Source organism: Oncorhynchus masou, unplaced genomic scaffold (genome assembly GCF_036934945.1).
Source record: "Oncorhynchus masou masou isolate Uvic2021 unplaced genomic scaffold, UVic_Omas_1.1 unplaced_scaffold_1460, whole genome shotgun sequence".
NCBI classification, from domain to species: Eukaryota; Metazoa; Chordata; class Actinopteri; order Salmoniformes; family Salmonidae; genus Oncorhynchus; species Oncorhynchus masou.
The window spans coordinates 87,126-103,858 of record NW_027004584.1 but is presented as its reverse complement, the minus strand read 5'-3'; the positions used below and the strand labels follow the sequence as shown (position 1 = coordinate 103,858).

Sequence of the window (16,733 nt, the reverse complement as noted above, 5' to 3'; positions counted from 1 at the left end):
TAGAATCTCATAATAACTATACTTGTAGATGGCCCATGGGTGGATGTGATGTTTGACCAGGTGTAGTTAGAGCTGTAGAAGGGGTGGGGATGTTGGGACTGTTGTGTAGAAGAGGTCTGGGGGTGTTGGGACTGTTGTGTAGAAGAGGGGTGTTGGGACTGTTGTGTAGAAGAGGTCTGGGGGTGTTGGGACTGTTGTGTAGAAGAGGGGTGTTGGGACTGTTGTGTAGAAGAGGGGTGTTGGGGTGTTGGGACTGTTGTGTAGAAGAGGGGTGTTGGGACTGTTGTGTAGAAGAGGGGTGTTGGGACTGTTGTGTAGAAGGGGTGGGGATGTTGGGACTGTTGTGTAGAAGAGGGGTGTTGGGGTGTTGGGACTGTTGTGTAGAAGAGGGGTGTTGGGGTGTTGGGACTGTTGTGTGAGTCAAAGTTAAGGAGGAGCTGGGTTGTTGTTCTTAAGACTGTTGCTTTAGTACATAACATGAAGGAGTTTTGATTTGGGACTGGAGGGTTAGTTGATCCTATGTGTTTTGCTGTAGGGCTAGCCAGGAGGGTTAGTTGTTGTTCCTATGTGTTTTGCTGTAGGGCTAGCCAGGAGGGTTAGTTGTTCCTATGTGTTTTGCTGTAGGGCTAGCCAGGAGGGTTAGTTGTTGTTCCTATGTGTTTTACTGTAGGGCTAGCCAGGAGGGTTAGTTGTTGTTCCTATGTGTTTTGCTGTAGGGCTAGCCAGGAGGGTTAGATGTTCCTATGTGTTTTGCTGTAGGGCTAGCCAGGAGGGTTAGTTGTTCCTATGTGTTTTGCTGTAGGGCTAGCCAGGAGGGTTAGTTGTTGTTCCTATGTGTTTTGCTGTAGGGCTAGCCAGGAGGGTTAGTTGTTGTTCCTATGTGTTTTGCTGTAGGGCTAGCCAGGAGGGTTAGATGTTCCTATGTGTTTTGCTGTAGGGCTAGCCAGGAGGGTTAGTTGTTCCTATGTGTTTTGCTGTAAGGCTAGCCAGGAGGGTTAGTTGTTGTTCCTATGTGTTTTACTGTAGGGCTAGCCAGGAGGGTTAGTTGTTGTTCCTATGTGTTTTACTGTAGGGCTAGCCAGGAGGGTTAGTTGTTGTTCCTATGTGTTTTGCTGTAGGGCTAGCCAGGAGGGTTAGTTGTTCCTATGTGTTTTGCTGTAGGGCTAGCCAGGAGGGTTAGTTGTTCCTATGTGTTTTGCTGTAGGGCTAGCCAGGAGGGTTAGTTGTTCCTATTTGTTTTGCTGTAGGGCTAGCCAGGAGGGTTAGTTGTTCCTATGTGTTTTGCTGTAGGGCTAGCCAGGAGGGTTAGTTGTTCCTATGTGTTTTGCTGTAGGGCTAGCCAGGAGGGTTAGTTGATCCTATGTGTTTTGCTGTAGGGCTAGCCAGGAGGGTTAGTTGATCCTATGTGTTTTGCTGTAGGGCTAGCCAGGAGGGTTAGTTGATCCTATGTGTTTTGCTGTAGGGCTTGCCAGGAGGGTTAGTTGATCCTATGTGTTTTGCTGTAGGGCTAGCCAGGAGGGTTAGTTGATCCTATGTGTTTTGCTGTAGGGCTAGCCAGGAGGGTTAGATGTTCCTATGTGTTTTGCTGTAGGGCTAGCCAGGAGGGTTAGTTGATCCTATGTGTTTTGCTGTAGGGCTAGCCAGGAGGGTTAGATGTTCCTATGTGTTTTGCTGTAGGGCTAGCCAGGAGGGTTAGTTGATCCTATGTGTTTTGCTGTAGGGCTAGCCAGGAGGGTTAGATGTTCCTATGTGTTTTGCTGTAGGGCTTGCCAGGAGGGTTAGTTGTTGTTCCTAAGACTGTTTCTCTACTCAGGGTTACACAAGAACAGAGCTTTGTGGTTGGCTAGATGGTATGCTCTGAAGGTTAGTATCCTTCGAATATGTCAGAATGCGATTCTCTCTCATGCTGTCTGCACACACCTTCACACAATGCATTTGGTTCCAATGTAGTATAACAATGAATCTCACATTCCATTCTCTGAAGTTATTTGAAATTATAAGTTGAACTGAATCAGTAGGCGTAATCATTCCCTGTACAATCACCAAGTAATTTAAACCTTCATGCCACTATGGAATGGACTTTATTTCTAGTATCATGAAACAATATCTACGTTTTAAAGACTGATTATCATGAAACAATATCTCATTTATAAAGACTGTGATTATCATGAAACAATATCTCATTTATAAAGACTGTGATTATCATGAAACAATATCTACGTTTTAAAGACTGTGATTATCATGAAACAATATCTACGTTTTAAAGACTGATTATCACGAAACAATATCTACGTTTTAAAGACTGTGATTATCATGAAACAATATCTACGTTTTAAAGACTGTGATTATCATGAAACAATATCTAATTTATAAAGACTGTGATTATCATGAAACAATATCTACGTTTTAAAGGCTGTGATTATCATGAAACAATATCTACGTTTTAAAGGCTGTGATTATCATGAAACAATATCTACGTTTTAAAGACTGTGATTATCATGAAACAATGTCTTCATAGGCTCCTTCACCATATTATTGTTCTTAACCGTTTAGGCTTATAAACTAACTATAATCTCTGCACTCACAGCCTCATCTGGTCTACTTGATTTGGTGTTCAGTTCCCATTTTAGTAATAGTCTGTGATGTGAGATTATGGAAGGTTCAGCTTGTTGCAACAACCAGGTGTTTTCTTTTCTTCTTGGTGTCTCAGCACGTTCCTCGGTCTGAGGTCACCCTCCACATTATTAGCCCTGTAGGCACCAGGCAGGAAACCACTCCAACTCTGCCTGAACAAGCACCAGTGGTATTTCGTTACCAGCAAATGTGCAACATTGCAGCTGACAGAATATTTCAACAGGCGTTTACATTGGTTTGTCATATCAGGTGATTTGTGTTTTGAGATGAAGATGAATAATTTCCACATCAACATATTAAGACAACGTTATAGACACGTTAACCATCGTCTCGCTTGCCTCACCCATGTAGAGACGGCAGATGTTTCACAGTGTGATGATGCGTTTTGCAGCATATAATGAATATTGTGAAATTTGGAACAAAAAAAAAAACTGGGATGTTTTTTAATCAGATCCTCTTTGTGAACAAAAGTTGTTTTTTTTAAACACCGAAATACAAACGAAAATACTCTGAAAATCTAAAGTACATAAGAATGTCATAACCCCCCCCCCCCATCTGATTTAGTTAGTCATTCAGATGGCATAAGAACATGAAATGAGCCAAGGCAAAAATGTGTTGAATTGCAGAAAATTCGCTTGAAAAAGAGCAAAATGTTGTCTCTGCGGCCAGAAGAGGGTCTCTAAAATGTTCAGTCGGATACCATGGCGTTGGCCACGCTCCACTACCACGCACTCGCCGCGACCTTAAGGACTCGTCATGCTTCGGTTCGGCTAGGAGAACTAAACACAGACACGCGTAGGAGAATAACATAGCGTACACACAGAGACACCAGACTGGCAAGGAAATGTCCTACTCGATATGCTTTACCTAGCAAGACGTGTATAATAGGCACGATATGGAGGATGGATATAAGGGCATACGGTCGAGAGGGTGGACTGTTTTAAGAGTTCTTTTGATTCCAAACTGCTGCAGAAGATTCTAGATTTTCCGCCTCCAGCTGTCCTGCCAGGTACCACAACACCAAGTCCATGTTGTCCTGAGAGATGCAGTTTTCCCCTGACATCAAATCCGGATGCATCCTTATCCAGGTATGTTGATAATACAATGTTGGAATCGGTTGAACTTCCCCTGTTTCTAATTTCCCTTGATACTGCATACACATCTACAGTGCCTTCGTAAATTATTCACACCCCTTGACTTTTTACAGCCTGATTAAATTGAGATTGTGTCACTGATCTACACACAATACCCCATAATGTCAAAGTTACAGTTTTGACATAAATCTACTTGAAAATCTATGGCAAGACCTGAAAATGGTTGTCTAGCAATAATCAATAACCAATTTGACAGAGCTTGAAGCATTTGGAAAATAATAATGGGAAAATGTTGCACAATCCAGGTGTGGAAATCTCTTAGACTTACCCAGAAAGACTCACAGCTGTAATCGCTGTCAAAGGTGATTCTACAAAGTATTGTCACAGAGGTGTGAATAATTATTTAAATTAGATGTTTCTGTATCTCGTTTTCAATAAATTTGCAAACATTTCAACAAACATGTTTTCACTTTGTCATTATGGGGTATTGTGATGTCTTTATGGGGTATTGTGATGTCTTTATGGGGTATTGTGATGTCTTTATGGGGTATTGTAATGTCTTTATGGGGTATTGTAATGTCATTATGGGGTATTGTGATGTCTTTATGGGGTATTGTGATGTCTTTATGGGGTATTGTGATGTCATTAGGGGGTACTGTGATGTCATTATGGGGTACTGTGATGTCATTATGGGGTATTGTGTGTAGATGTGTTAGAGAAAGAAAATACATTCTTATCGTTTTTTTGAATTCAGGCTGTAACACTATAAGTCAATACGGATGAATACTTTCTGAAGGCTGTATATGAGCAATTACATTTTATCATGGCTTTTGGAATATGCTTCCTGGAAAATTCTATGGTGTTCTGGTGGTTGTTGTTGACTAAAACTAGGTTTATATTTTGTATCTGAAATATATTAGTCTTGTCACCTCTCATTCACAGGAAGCTGGGCGTACTACCGCCACGCTCGTTGTCAGGGAGTCATAGAAAGTGCATTGAGCACCATGACTGCAAGGATGAGGATTCTCTTGCGTTTTTGCTGCCACTCCCGTCCCTCCTGGCAGCTACCAACCTGGAGACTGGAGGAGGGTTTGTGGCAGGGGACAACCATCTCCAAGAGCCAGGGAGACGCTCTCTCTTGCCAGGGTGACACAGCTTGCAAGCAAAACAAGAAATAAGCTCAGGGACCTTCCTCCTCTCCCCCCTGGACGTGTGCCATGGCAGGAACACATGGAGAGGAGAGGACAACTCAGCCCAAGGCCAGCTCATCAGAACAGGCCTTTGTTTTCCACGGCTCACCTTGATGGATGCATACAGTTCTTCTTTGTGTGCACTGTAAACCAAAGTACTTTGTACTAAAATGTAGATTTTTAATCTTGTTAATAAAATGAAAGTTGATTCTATGATGTCTGTGTGCATTCATTTAGATTTGAACTACACCACCAGTAGAAGCCAGCCTGTAAAGTCTGTCACACAGCTCTGGGTACGTTGTCACACAGCTCTGGGTACGTTGTCACACAGCTCTGGGTACGTTGTCACACAGCTCTGGGTACGTTGTCACACAGCTCTGGGTACGTTGTCACACAGCTCTGGGTACGTTGTCAGCACGTGGCTTCATATAGAATGCATTGAAACACTTTGTATTGAGATGAAGAAACAAAGCTTTTTTTTCCCAGCACACAATAAATAAACCATCTGGTCTCTGAAAGAAAACCACAATACAGCAGACATGTTAACAACATGTTAACAACACGTTAACAACACGTGTCAATTAAATATAGTTTAAGTGTCATAGTGTAGATAGACATATCTGGCCAGTGACCTGGCGGTGCTTGGGGCCAGTGGTGCTTGGGGCCAGTGACCAGGCGGTGCTTGGGGCCAGTTGTGCTTGGGGCCAGTGGTGCTTGTGGCCAGTGACCAGGCGGTGCTTGGGGCCAGTGGTGCTTGTGGCCAGTGACCAGGCGGTGCTTGGGGCCAGTGACCAGGCGGTGCTGGGACGCCGAGAACAACACCTGGTGCTTTCATGTAAATATCAGACTGGGAAGTATTGATGTTCACTATCTCTTCCTATCTGAAAGGGTAGCCAATGACAACACCCCAAAAATGTTAGAATTCTATATATTTTTTACCCCTTTTTCTCCCAAATTCCGTGATATCCAATTGGTAGTTACAGTCCTGTCCCATCGCTGCAACTCCCGTACGGATTCTAGGAGAGGTCGAAGGTCGAGAGCCATGCGTCTTCCAAAACATGACCCCGCCAAGCCGCACTGCTTCTTCACACACTGCTCGCTTAACCTGGAAGCCAGCCGTACCAATGTGTCGGAGGAAACACGTACAACTGCCGACAGAAGTAAGCGTGCAGTCTGGGACAAGGAAATCCCGGGCCTACCAAACCCCCCCCTATTCCAGATGGGCCAATTGTACGCCGCCTCATGGGTCTCCAGGTCGTGGAGACACGATCCCGTCTCGGAGCGCTACGGACAATTCCTTCGACCTCATGGCTTGGTTTTTGCTCTGACATGCACTGTCAACTGTGGGACCTTTTATATAGACAGGTGTGTGCCTTTCCAAATCATGTCCAATCAATAGAATTTACCACAGGTGGACCCCAATCAAGTTGTAGATCCATCTGAAGGATGATCAATGGAAACAGGATGCACCTGACCACAATTTTGAGTCTCACAGCAAAGGGTCTGAATACTTATGTAAATAAAGTATTTCTGTTTTATTATTTGTAATAAATGAGCAAACATTTCTAAAAACCTGTTTTTTGCTTCATCATTATGGAGTATTGTGTGTAGATTGAGGGGAAAAAATGTATTTAATACATTTTAGAATAAGGCTGTAATGTAAATTTTCTTTGTTGGAGAAAAAGCCAAAGGGTCTGAATATTTTCTGAATGCAATGTGTTTCTGTAGTGGCAAGTGGAAACACAACCAACTCTACCACACTAGGGAAAACCTTGCCTCGTGTATGTCCCTCCTCATTGAGTAACATGTGTGTCAGAGATTGCATTGGCTAGACAGGGGGGGGTATTAACGGGTGTTGGTTGTGAGTCATTTCCTCTTGGGAAAATATAGTTTAATCTCCAGGCTCTGATTTAAAACTCATCACTGCTGCTCCCTTCAGGAAAATATCAACCAGTCCATTCGTCTGTGGCCTGTCTGTGTCTTGCAAAAACGTCAGACTGTTTAAACTTTTACTGTCACATCGACAAGTACAGTGAAATGCCTTTCTTGCATATCAATATATTACTAGAAAAAAACATGAAAAATAAGAAATATGAAATACAGAAAGTAAGTAAGAAAGCATACTATAAGGAGACAGGGATACTGGAGTGATGGAGGTAGATATGTATAGGGGGAAGGAGACAGGGATACTGGAGTGATGGAGGTAGATATGTATAGGGGGAAGGAGACAGGGATACTGGAGTGATGGAGGTAGATATGTATAGGGGGAAGGAGACAGGGATACTGGAGTGATGGAGGTAGATATGTATAGGGGGAAGGAGACAGGGATACTGGACTGATGGAGGTAGATATGTATAGGGGTAAGGAGACAGGGATACTGGAGTGATGGAGGTAGATACGTATAGGGGGAAGGAGACAGGGATACTGGACTGATGGAGGTAGATATGCATAGGGGTAAGGAGACAGGGATACTGGAGTGATGGAGGTAGATATGTATAGGGGGAAGGGGACAGGGATACTGGAGTGATGGAGGTAGATATGTATAGGGGGAAGGAGACAGGAATACTGGAGTGATGGAGGTAGATATGTATAGGGATAAGGTGACTATACAGGGTCAGTAAGGCTCTGTGAGTGTGTTGGAGTGACTGTGTGTGTGCGTGTGTGTGTGTGTGTGTGTGTGTGTGTGTGTGTAAGGCTCTGTGAGTGTGTTGGAGTGACAGTCTGTGTGTGTGTGTGTGTGTGTGTGTGTGTGTGTGTGTGTGTGTGTGTGTGTGTGTGTGTGTGTGTGTGTGTGTGTGTGTGTGTGTAAGGCTCTGTGAGTGTGTTGGAGTGACAGTGTGTGTGTGTGTGTGTGTGTGTGTGTGTAAGGCTCTGTGAGTGTGTTGGAGTGACAGTGTGTGTGTGTGTGTGTGTGTGTGTGTGTGAGGCTCTGTGAGTGTACATAGAGAGTTCAAAATACTGAAATAAAAGGTAAATAAAAATACTCGGTCCTGTATTGTAGCTATTTATCAGTCGTATTGCTGGAAGCTGTTCAAGAGCCTGTTGGTGTCAGACTTGATGCACCGGTACCTCTTGCCGTGCGGCTGTCAATATGCTTTCAAAGGTACAGCTGTAGAACCTCTTCAAGATTTGAGGGCCCAAACCTTTTCCACCTCCTGAGAGGGAAGAGGCAGTGTTGTTCCTTCTTTTCGGCTGTGTGTCTGTGTTTGGACCATTTTAAGCCTTTAGTGATTTGGATACAGAGGAACTTGAAGCTCCACTACAGCCCTGTGGATGTGGGTGTGCTCGCCCCCCGTTTCCTATTGTCCACGATCAGCTCTTTGCCTACCCCTCACCACCTGGGGGTGGCCCGTCAGGAAGTCCAGGATCCAGTAGCAGAGGGAGGTGTTCAGACCCAGAGTCCTAAGCTTGGTGACAATCTTGGAGGGGACAATGGTGTTGAACGCTAAGCTGTCGTCAATGAACAGCACTCCTCTTATCTAGGTGGGCGAGGGCAGTGTTGAGTGCAATTGAGAGTGCGTCATCTATGAATCTGTTGGGGCGGTATTCAAATTAGAGTGTGTCTCAATGGTGTCTGGGATGCTGGAGTAATGTGTGCCATAACCAGCCTCTCAAAGCACTTCATGATTACAGATGTGAATGACACAGGGTGGTAGTCATTGTGGCATGAAGCCTCAGAGTTCTTAGGAACAGGAATGATGGCGGTCATCTTGAGATGTGGGGATTACAGACTGGGATAAGGAGAGGTTGGAAATGACTGTGTATATATCTGCCAGCTGTTCTGAGCATGCTCTGAAAACACACCCTGAAATACCGTCCGTTATGCGTGTTGACCTGATTAAAAACGTTACTCAGGTCGGCCTCCGATAACGAGATCACCCAGTCCTCTAGGTCAGCAGGGGCCATCATGCATGGTTCTGTGTTGTTTTTTTGTTTGTTTTCTCTACCAGGCATCGTTGGGCAGATCATGGTTGGGTCTTCCTTTGTATTCCGTAATGGACTGTAGCCCCATGTGGCAGGCGTTGGAACCTGTGTGATGTGATTCCACCTTTATTCCTTTATTGGTTACCATGGTAAATCCATTATTATCATTCCGAACAAAGTAGCTGTAAAAAAAAAAAGACAGTCTCTACAAGACAGAATGTTGAATAACATACTCTTACTTTACCGGTTGTACATGTTGTTGGTCCATTTGACAGGAGGTGGAGATACGTTAGCATTTCAGCCTACACTGGGTCATGTTCATTAGGCAACAAATGGAAGAAAGAGGACTGAAACAGGGAAAGGAGTTGACTTGACAAGAATAAATGCTTGTTTAACGGTGGCACATTTAAAAAAATATAAATTTTGTTAGGTGTGCCGTAATGAAAACAACACAGAGTAGAGCTTCTTTCATGCAGAAACCCCTTAAAGTGATGGTGTTTCTTCATTAAAACCACAATGATTTCTCCCTCACAGATGATCGTAAGAATAACGAGGGGCTCCAGATGGAATTTAAGTCCAACCAGTGGTTTGGAGCCACGGTACGGTCACATGGTGAACACATCCTGGTGAGTGTCATTTAAAAAAAGATATATATTTTTATTTCACCTTTTATTTAACCAGGAAGGCCAGTTGAGAACAAGTTCTCATTTACAACTGCGACCTGGCCAGGATAAAGCAAAACAGTGAGACATAAACAACAACACAGAGTTACACATGGAATAAACAAGAGTACAGTCAATAACACAATAGGGGGGGAAGAAAGGGACCTCATGTCCTTATCTCCATGGTGACGTGTTGAATGATGCAGAGCCCGTTTTGTTGTTTTGAAAGTCTCTGAAAAAGAGTTATATTGAAAAGGTTTGCTTACTTGCCTTTTTAAATTTGGATCCCGCGACGTGGATATCTATCCAGGGATCTTGCTAACAAAAAGTTTTACGAGCTGCTTGGCGTACCCAGCTATCAAACTAGCAAGTTTTCCTTGACAGCTTGAACACAGCCCGCGGTGCGGTTATCCCTTGTGGCAGATTGTCTAAATCCCTGCTGTTTGTTGATGTTTAAATCTGCCCTGCGACCCCTTACCTGGAAATGCGTGGAGCATCAGACTACACTGATACAGCATCAGCCTGATGCCCTGGCATCCCAATCCAAAGGTGGGAGTTATGGCAACACTGATACCCTGGCATCCCAATCCAAAGGTGGGAGTTATGGCTACACTGATACCCTGGCATCCCAATCCATAGGTGGGAGTTATGGCAACACTGATACCCTGGCATCCCAATCCATAGGTGGGAGTTATGGCAACACTGATACCCTGGCATCCCAATCCATAGGTGGGAGTTATGGCTACACTGATACCCTGGCATCCCAATCCATAGGTGGGAGTTATGGCAACACTGATACCCTGGCATCCCAATCCATAGGTGGGAGTTATGGCAACACTGATACCCTGGCATCCCAATCCATAGGTGGGAGTTATGGCTACACTGATACCCTGGCATCCCAATCCATAGGTGGGAGTTATGGCAACACTGATACCCTGGCATCCCAATCCATAGGTGGGAGTTATGGCAACACTGATACCCTGGCATCCCAATCCAAAGGTGGGAGTTATGGCAACACTGATACCCTGGCATCCCAATCCATAGGTGGGAGTTATGGCTACACTGATACCCTGGCATCCCAATCCATAGGTGGGTGTTATGGCTACACTGATACCCTGGCATCCCAATCCATAGGTGGGAGTTATGGCAACACTGATACCCTGGCATCCCAATCCATAGGTGGGAGTTATGGCAACACTGATACCCTGGCATCCCAATCCATAGGTGGGAGTTATGGCAACACTGATACCCTGGCATCCCAATCCATAGGTGGGAGTTATGGCTACACTGATACCCTGGCATCCCAATCCATAGGTGGGAGTTATGGCAACACTGATACCCTGGCATCCCAATCCATAGGTGGGAGTTATGGCAACACTGATACCCTGGCATCCCAATCCATAGGTGGGAGTTATGGCAACACTGATACCCTGGCATCCCAATCCATAGGTGGGAGTTATGGCTACACTGATACCCTGGCATCCCAATCCATAGGTGGGAGTTATGGCAACACTGATACCCTGGCATCCCAATCCATAGGTGGGAGTTATGGCAACACTGATACCCTGGCATCCCAATCCATAGGTGGGAGTTATGGCAACACTGATACCCTGGCATCCCAATCCATAGGTGGGAGTTATGGCAACACTGATACCCTGGCATCCCAATCCATAGGTGGGAGTTATGGCAACACTGATACCCTGGCATCCCAATCCATAGGTGGGAGTTATGGCTACACTGATACCCTGGCATCCCAATCCAAAGGTGGGAGTTATGGCTACACTGATACCCTGGCATCCCAATCCATAGGTGGGAGTTATGGCAACACTGATACCCTGGCATCCCAATCCATAGGTGGGAGTTATGGCAACACTGATACCCTGGCATCCCAATCCATAGGTGGGAGTTATGGCAACACTGATACCCTGGCATCCCAATCCATAGGTGGGAGTTATGGCAACACTGATACCCTGGCATCCCAATCCATAGGTGGGAGTTATGGCAACACTGATACCCTGGCATCCCAATCCATAGGTGGGAGTTATGGCTACACTGATACCCTGGCATCCCAATCCATAGGTGGGAGTTATGGCAACACTGATACCCTGGCATCCCAATCCATAGGTGGGAGTTATGGCTACACTGATACCCTGGCATCCCAATCCATAGGTGGGAGTTATGGCTACACTGATACCCTGGCATCCCAATCCATAGGTGGGAGTTATGGCTACACTGATACCCTGGCATCCCAATCCATAGGTGGGAGTTATGGCTACACTGATACCCTGGCATCCCAATCCATAGGTGGGAGTTATGGCAACACTGATACCCTGGCATCCCAATCCATAGGTGGGAGTTATGGCAACACTGATACCCTGGCATCCCAATCCATAGGTGGGAGTTATGGCAACACTGATACCCTGGCATCCCAATCCATAGGTGGGAGTTATGGCAACACTGATACCCTGGCATCCCAATCCATAGGTGGGAGTTATGGCAACACTGATACCCTGGCATCCCAATCCATAGGTGGGAGTTATGGCAACACTGATACCCTGGCATCCCAATCCATAGGTGGGAGTTATGGCAACACTGATACCCTGGCATCCCAATCCATAGGTGGGAGTTATGGCAACACTGATACCCTGGCATCCCAATCCATAGGTGGGAGTTATGGCAACACTGATACCCTGGCATCCCAATCCAAAGGTGGGAGTTATGGCTACACTGATACCCTGGCATCCCAATCCAAAGGTGGGAGTTATGGCAACACTGATACCCTGGCATCCCAATCCATAGGTGGGAGTTATGGCAACACTGATACCCTGGCATCCCAATCCATAGGTGGGAGTTATGGCTACACTGATACCCTGGCATCCCAATCCATAGGTGGGAGTTATGGCAACACTGATACCCTGGCATCCCAATCCATAGGTGGGAGTTATGGCAACACTGATACCCTGGCATCCCAATCCATAGGTGGGAGTTATGGCTACACTGATACCCTGGCATCCCAATCCATAGGTGGGAGTTATGGCTACACTGATACCCTGGCATCCCAATCCATAGGTGGGAGTTATGGCAACACTGATACCCTGGCATCCCAATCCATAGGTGGGAGTTATGGCAACACTGATACCCTGGCATCCCAATCCAAAGGTGGGAGTTATGGCTACACTGATACCCTGGCATCCCAATCCAAAGGTGGGAGTTATGGCAACACTGATACCCTGGCATCCCAATCCATAGGTGGGAGTTATGGCAACACTGATACCCTGGCATCCCAATCCATAGGTGGGAGTTATGGCTACACTGATACCCTGGCATCCCAATCCATAGGTGGGAGTTATGGCAACACTGATACCCTGGCATCCCAATCCATAGGTGGGAGTTATGGCAACACTGATACCCTGGCATCCCAATCCATAGGTGGGAGTTATGGCAACACTGATACCCTGGCATCCCAATCCATAGGTGGGAGTTATGGCTACACTGATACCCTGGCATCCCAATCCAAAGGTGGGAGTTATGGCAACACTGATACCCTGGCATCCCAATCCATAGGTGGGAGTTATGGCAACACTGATACCCTGGCATCCCAATCCATAGGTGGGAGTTATGGCAACACTGATACCCTGGCATCCCAATCCATAGGTGGGAGTTATGGCAACACTGATACCCTGGCATCCCAATCCATAGGTGGGAGTTATGGCTACACTGATACCCTGGCATCCCAATCCATAGGTGGGAGTTATGGCAACACTGATACCCTGGCATCCCAATCCATAGGTGGGAGTTATGGCAACACTGATACCCTGGCATCCCAATCCATAGGTGGGAGTTATGGCTACACTGATACCCTGGCATCCCAATCCAAAGGTGGGAGTTATGGCAACACTGATACCCTGGCATCCCAATCCATAGGTGGGAGTTATGGCTACACTGATACCCTGGCATCCCAATCCAAAGGTGGGAGTTATGGCAACACTGATACCCTGGCATCCCAATCCAAAGGTGGGAGTTATGGCTACACTGATACCCTGGCATCCCAATCCAAAGGTGGGAGTTATGGCTACACTGATACCCTGGCATCCCAATCCATAGGTGGGAGTTATGGCAACACTGATACCCTGGCATCCCAATCCATAGGTGGGAGTTATGGCAACACTGATACCCTGGCATCCCAATCCATAGGTGGGAGTTATGGCAACACTGATACCCTGGCATCCCAATCCAAAGGTGGGAGTTATGGCAACACTGATGCCCTGGCATCCCAATCCATAGGTGGGAGTTATGGCTACACTGATACCCTGGCATCCCAATCCATAGGTGGGAGTTATGGCAACACTGATACCCTGGCATCCCAATCCATAGGTGGGAGTTATGGCAACACTGATACCCTGGCATCCCAATCCAAAGGTGGGAGTTATGGCAACACTGATACCCTGGCATCCCAATCCATAGGTGGGAGTTATGGCTACACTGATACCCTGGCATCCCAATCCATAGGTGGGAGTTATGGCAACACTGATACCCTGGCATCCCAATCCAAAGGTGGGAGTTATGGCTACACTGATACCCTGGCATCCCAATCCAAAGGTGGGAGTTATGGCAACACTGATACCCTGGCATCCCAATCCATAGGTGGGAGTTATGGCAACACTGATACCCTGGCATCCCAATCCATAGGTGGGAGTTATGGGAGCACTGATACCCTGGCATCCCAATCCATAGGTGGGAGTTATGGCGAGGACAGTGTTTCTCTATCACAGGGGAAGGATCTTTTAAAACACTAAAAGGGTTTTACTAGCAGTTGTTACAACAACAGGAACATATTTTCAAGAGATTTGTCCAAATACTGATTGATTCAACTAACAAAAGAATGGACAAGCTGACCAGAGATGTCCAAGACCTTAATAGCAGTTTGCAGTTCTCCCAGGGAGACGTGGCAAGAGGGAAACAAACTAGAAGTCCACGTGAGATGACATCAGTACTGTCTGTGAATCAGTATTACAAATGACTGGGAAAACAGATTATCTAGATCCAGGTTTCCTGGGGCCCCTCCTGGGTGCACGTTTTAGTTTTGTGCCCCCTAGCACTACACAGCTGATAGCTCTACACAGCTCATAGCTTGATGATGAGTTGGTTATTTTGGATCAGCTGTGTAGTCCTAGGGGGCAAAAACTACAACGTGAACCAAGGTGAGGGAAACCCGGATCTAGGGGGACAATCCAGGAGGATTACCATCTGAACTGGAACTGGACAGAGTATGACGAGAAAGTAATAAAAATGATCACTCAAAAACTGCAGAGGAAGATTCAGGTGGAGCGCGCCAACAGGTCTGGAAAACCCATCACTAGTCCAAGTGACAGACCCAAGCCGATAGTAGTCAACTTCCTGAGGTTTAGGGACAAGATGGCTGTTCTGGAGAGAGCCAAGAATTTGACAGGAACCAACGTCTTCCTCAAAAAGGATTTCTCTGAAGCTGTGTGGCAGTGGCGGAAAGAACTTATCCCAGCTATCGAGCTGCCAGAGAACATTGCTTACATCCTCTACAACAGGCTCATTGTCTACCTTCCCTCCCAAAAGGATGAATGAGAGAGCCAAGCATCAGGGTCCGTAGCTTCAACCCAACATTACACACACACATACAAAAGTACAGTATGTAAACACCTCTTCAAATTCGTGGATTTGGGTATTTCAGCCACACTCGTTGCTAACGTGTGGATGCAATTGAGCACACAGCCATGCAATAGACACACTTTGGCAGTAGAATGGCCTTACTGAAGAGCTCAGTGACTTTAAACGTGGCACCGTCATAGGATGCCACCTTTCCAACAAGTCAGTTCATCAAATTTCTGCCCTGCTAGAGCTGCCCCGGTCAACTGTAAGTGCTGTTAATGTGAAGTGGAAGCATCTAGGAGCAACAACGGCTCAGTCGCGAAGTGGTAGGCCACAGAAGGTCACAGTTCACTACCGAACTTACTAAGAACTGTTAGTCGGGGGCTTCATGAAATGGGTTTCCATGGCCGAGCAGCCTCACACAAGCTTAACCTCTAGCGTCGAGCGATCCCGTATCTGGGAGCGTAATCATAGCCTCAAGCACATTAGCATAACGCAACGTTAAATATTCATGAAAATCGCAAATGAAATGAAAGAAATATATTCACTCACAAGCTTAGCCTTTTGTTAGCAACACTGTCATCTCAGATTTTCAAAGTATGCTTTTCAACCATCGCTACACAAGAATTTGTGTAAGAGGTATTGTTAGCTAGGCATAGTATTAGCCTAGTATTCAGAAGGCAACATTTTCACAAAAACAAGAAAAGCATTCGAATAAAATAATTTACCTTTGAAGAACTTCGGATGTTTTCAATGTGGAGACTCTCAGTTAGATAGCAAATGTTCAGTTTTTCCAAAAAGATTATTTGTGTAGGAGAAATCGCTCCGTTTTGTTCATCACATTTGGCTAAGAAAAAAAAACTAAAATTCAGTCATTACAACGCCAAACTTTTTTCCAAATTAACTCCATAATATCGACAGAAACATGGCAAACGTTGTTTAGAATCAATCCTCAAGGTGTTTTTCACATATCTATTCGATGATAAATCATTCGTGGCAGTTGACTTTCTCCTCTGAACCAAATGGAAAAGTGCACCCAGCTGGAGATTGTGCAATAATTTCAACGGAGGACACCAAGCGGACACCTGGTAAATGTAGTCTCTTATGGTCAATCTTCCAATGATATGCCTACAAATACGTCACAATGCTGCAGACACCTTGGGGAAACGACAGAAAGTGTTGGCTCATTCCTGGCGCATTCACAGCCATATAAGGAGACATTGGAACACAGCGCATTCAAAATCTGGGGCACTTCCTGTATGAAATTTCATCTTGGTTTCGCCTGTAGCATTAGTTCTGTGGCACTCACAGACAATATCTTTGCAGTTTTGGAAACGTCAGAGTGTTTTCTTTCCAAAGCTGTCAATTATATGCATAGTCGAGCATCTTTTCGTGACAAATTATCTTGTTTAAAACGGGAACGTTTTTTATCCAAAAATTAAAAGAGCGCCCCCTATATCGAAGAAGTTAAGATCACCATGCTCAATGCCAACCTTCGGCTGGAGTGGGGTTGTAGTGGTTTTTCAGCACAAAAGGGTTTATCACAGACAGAAATATTCCTCAGTTTCATCAGCTGTCCGGGTGGCTGGACTCAGACGATCCCCCAG

At 45.6% G+C, this 16,733-nt stretch overlaps 1 protein-coding gene across 1 annotated transcript in view; it reads left to right on the top strand.

The window, feature by feature from the left end:
• The window catches only part of LOC135530922 (integrin alpha-V-like), a 54,407-nt gene that overhangs the window by 13,816 nt on the left and 23,858 nt on the right, over window positions 1-16,733 (top strand). Inside the window, exon 3 of the mRNA XM_064959089.1 lies at window positions 9,377-9,468. Within this exon, the coding sequence (XP_064815161.1) occupies window positions 9,377-9,468 (92 nt within the window). The remainder of the gene's footprint in view (window positions 1-9,376; window positions 9,469-16,733) is intronic.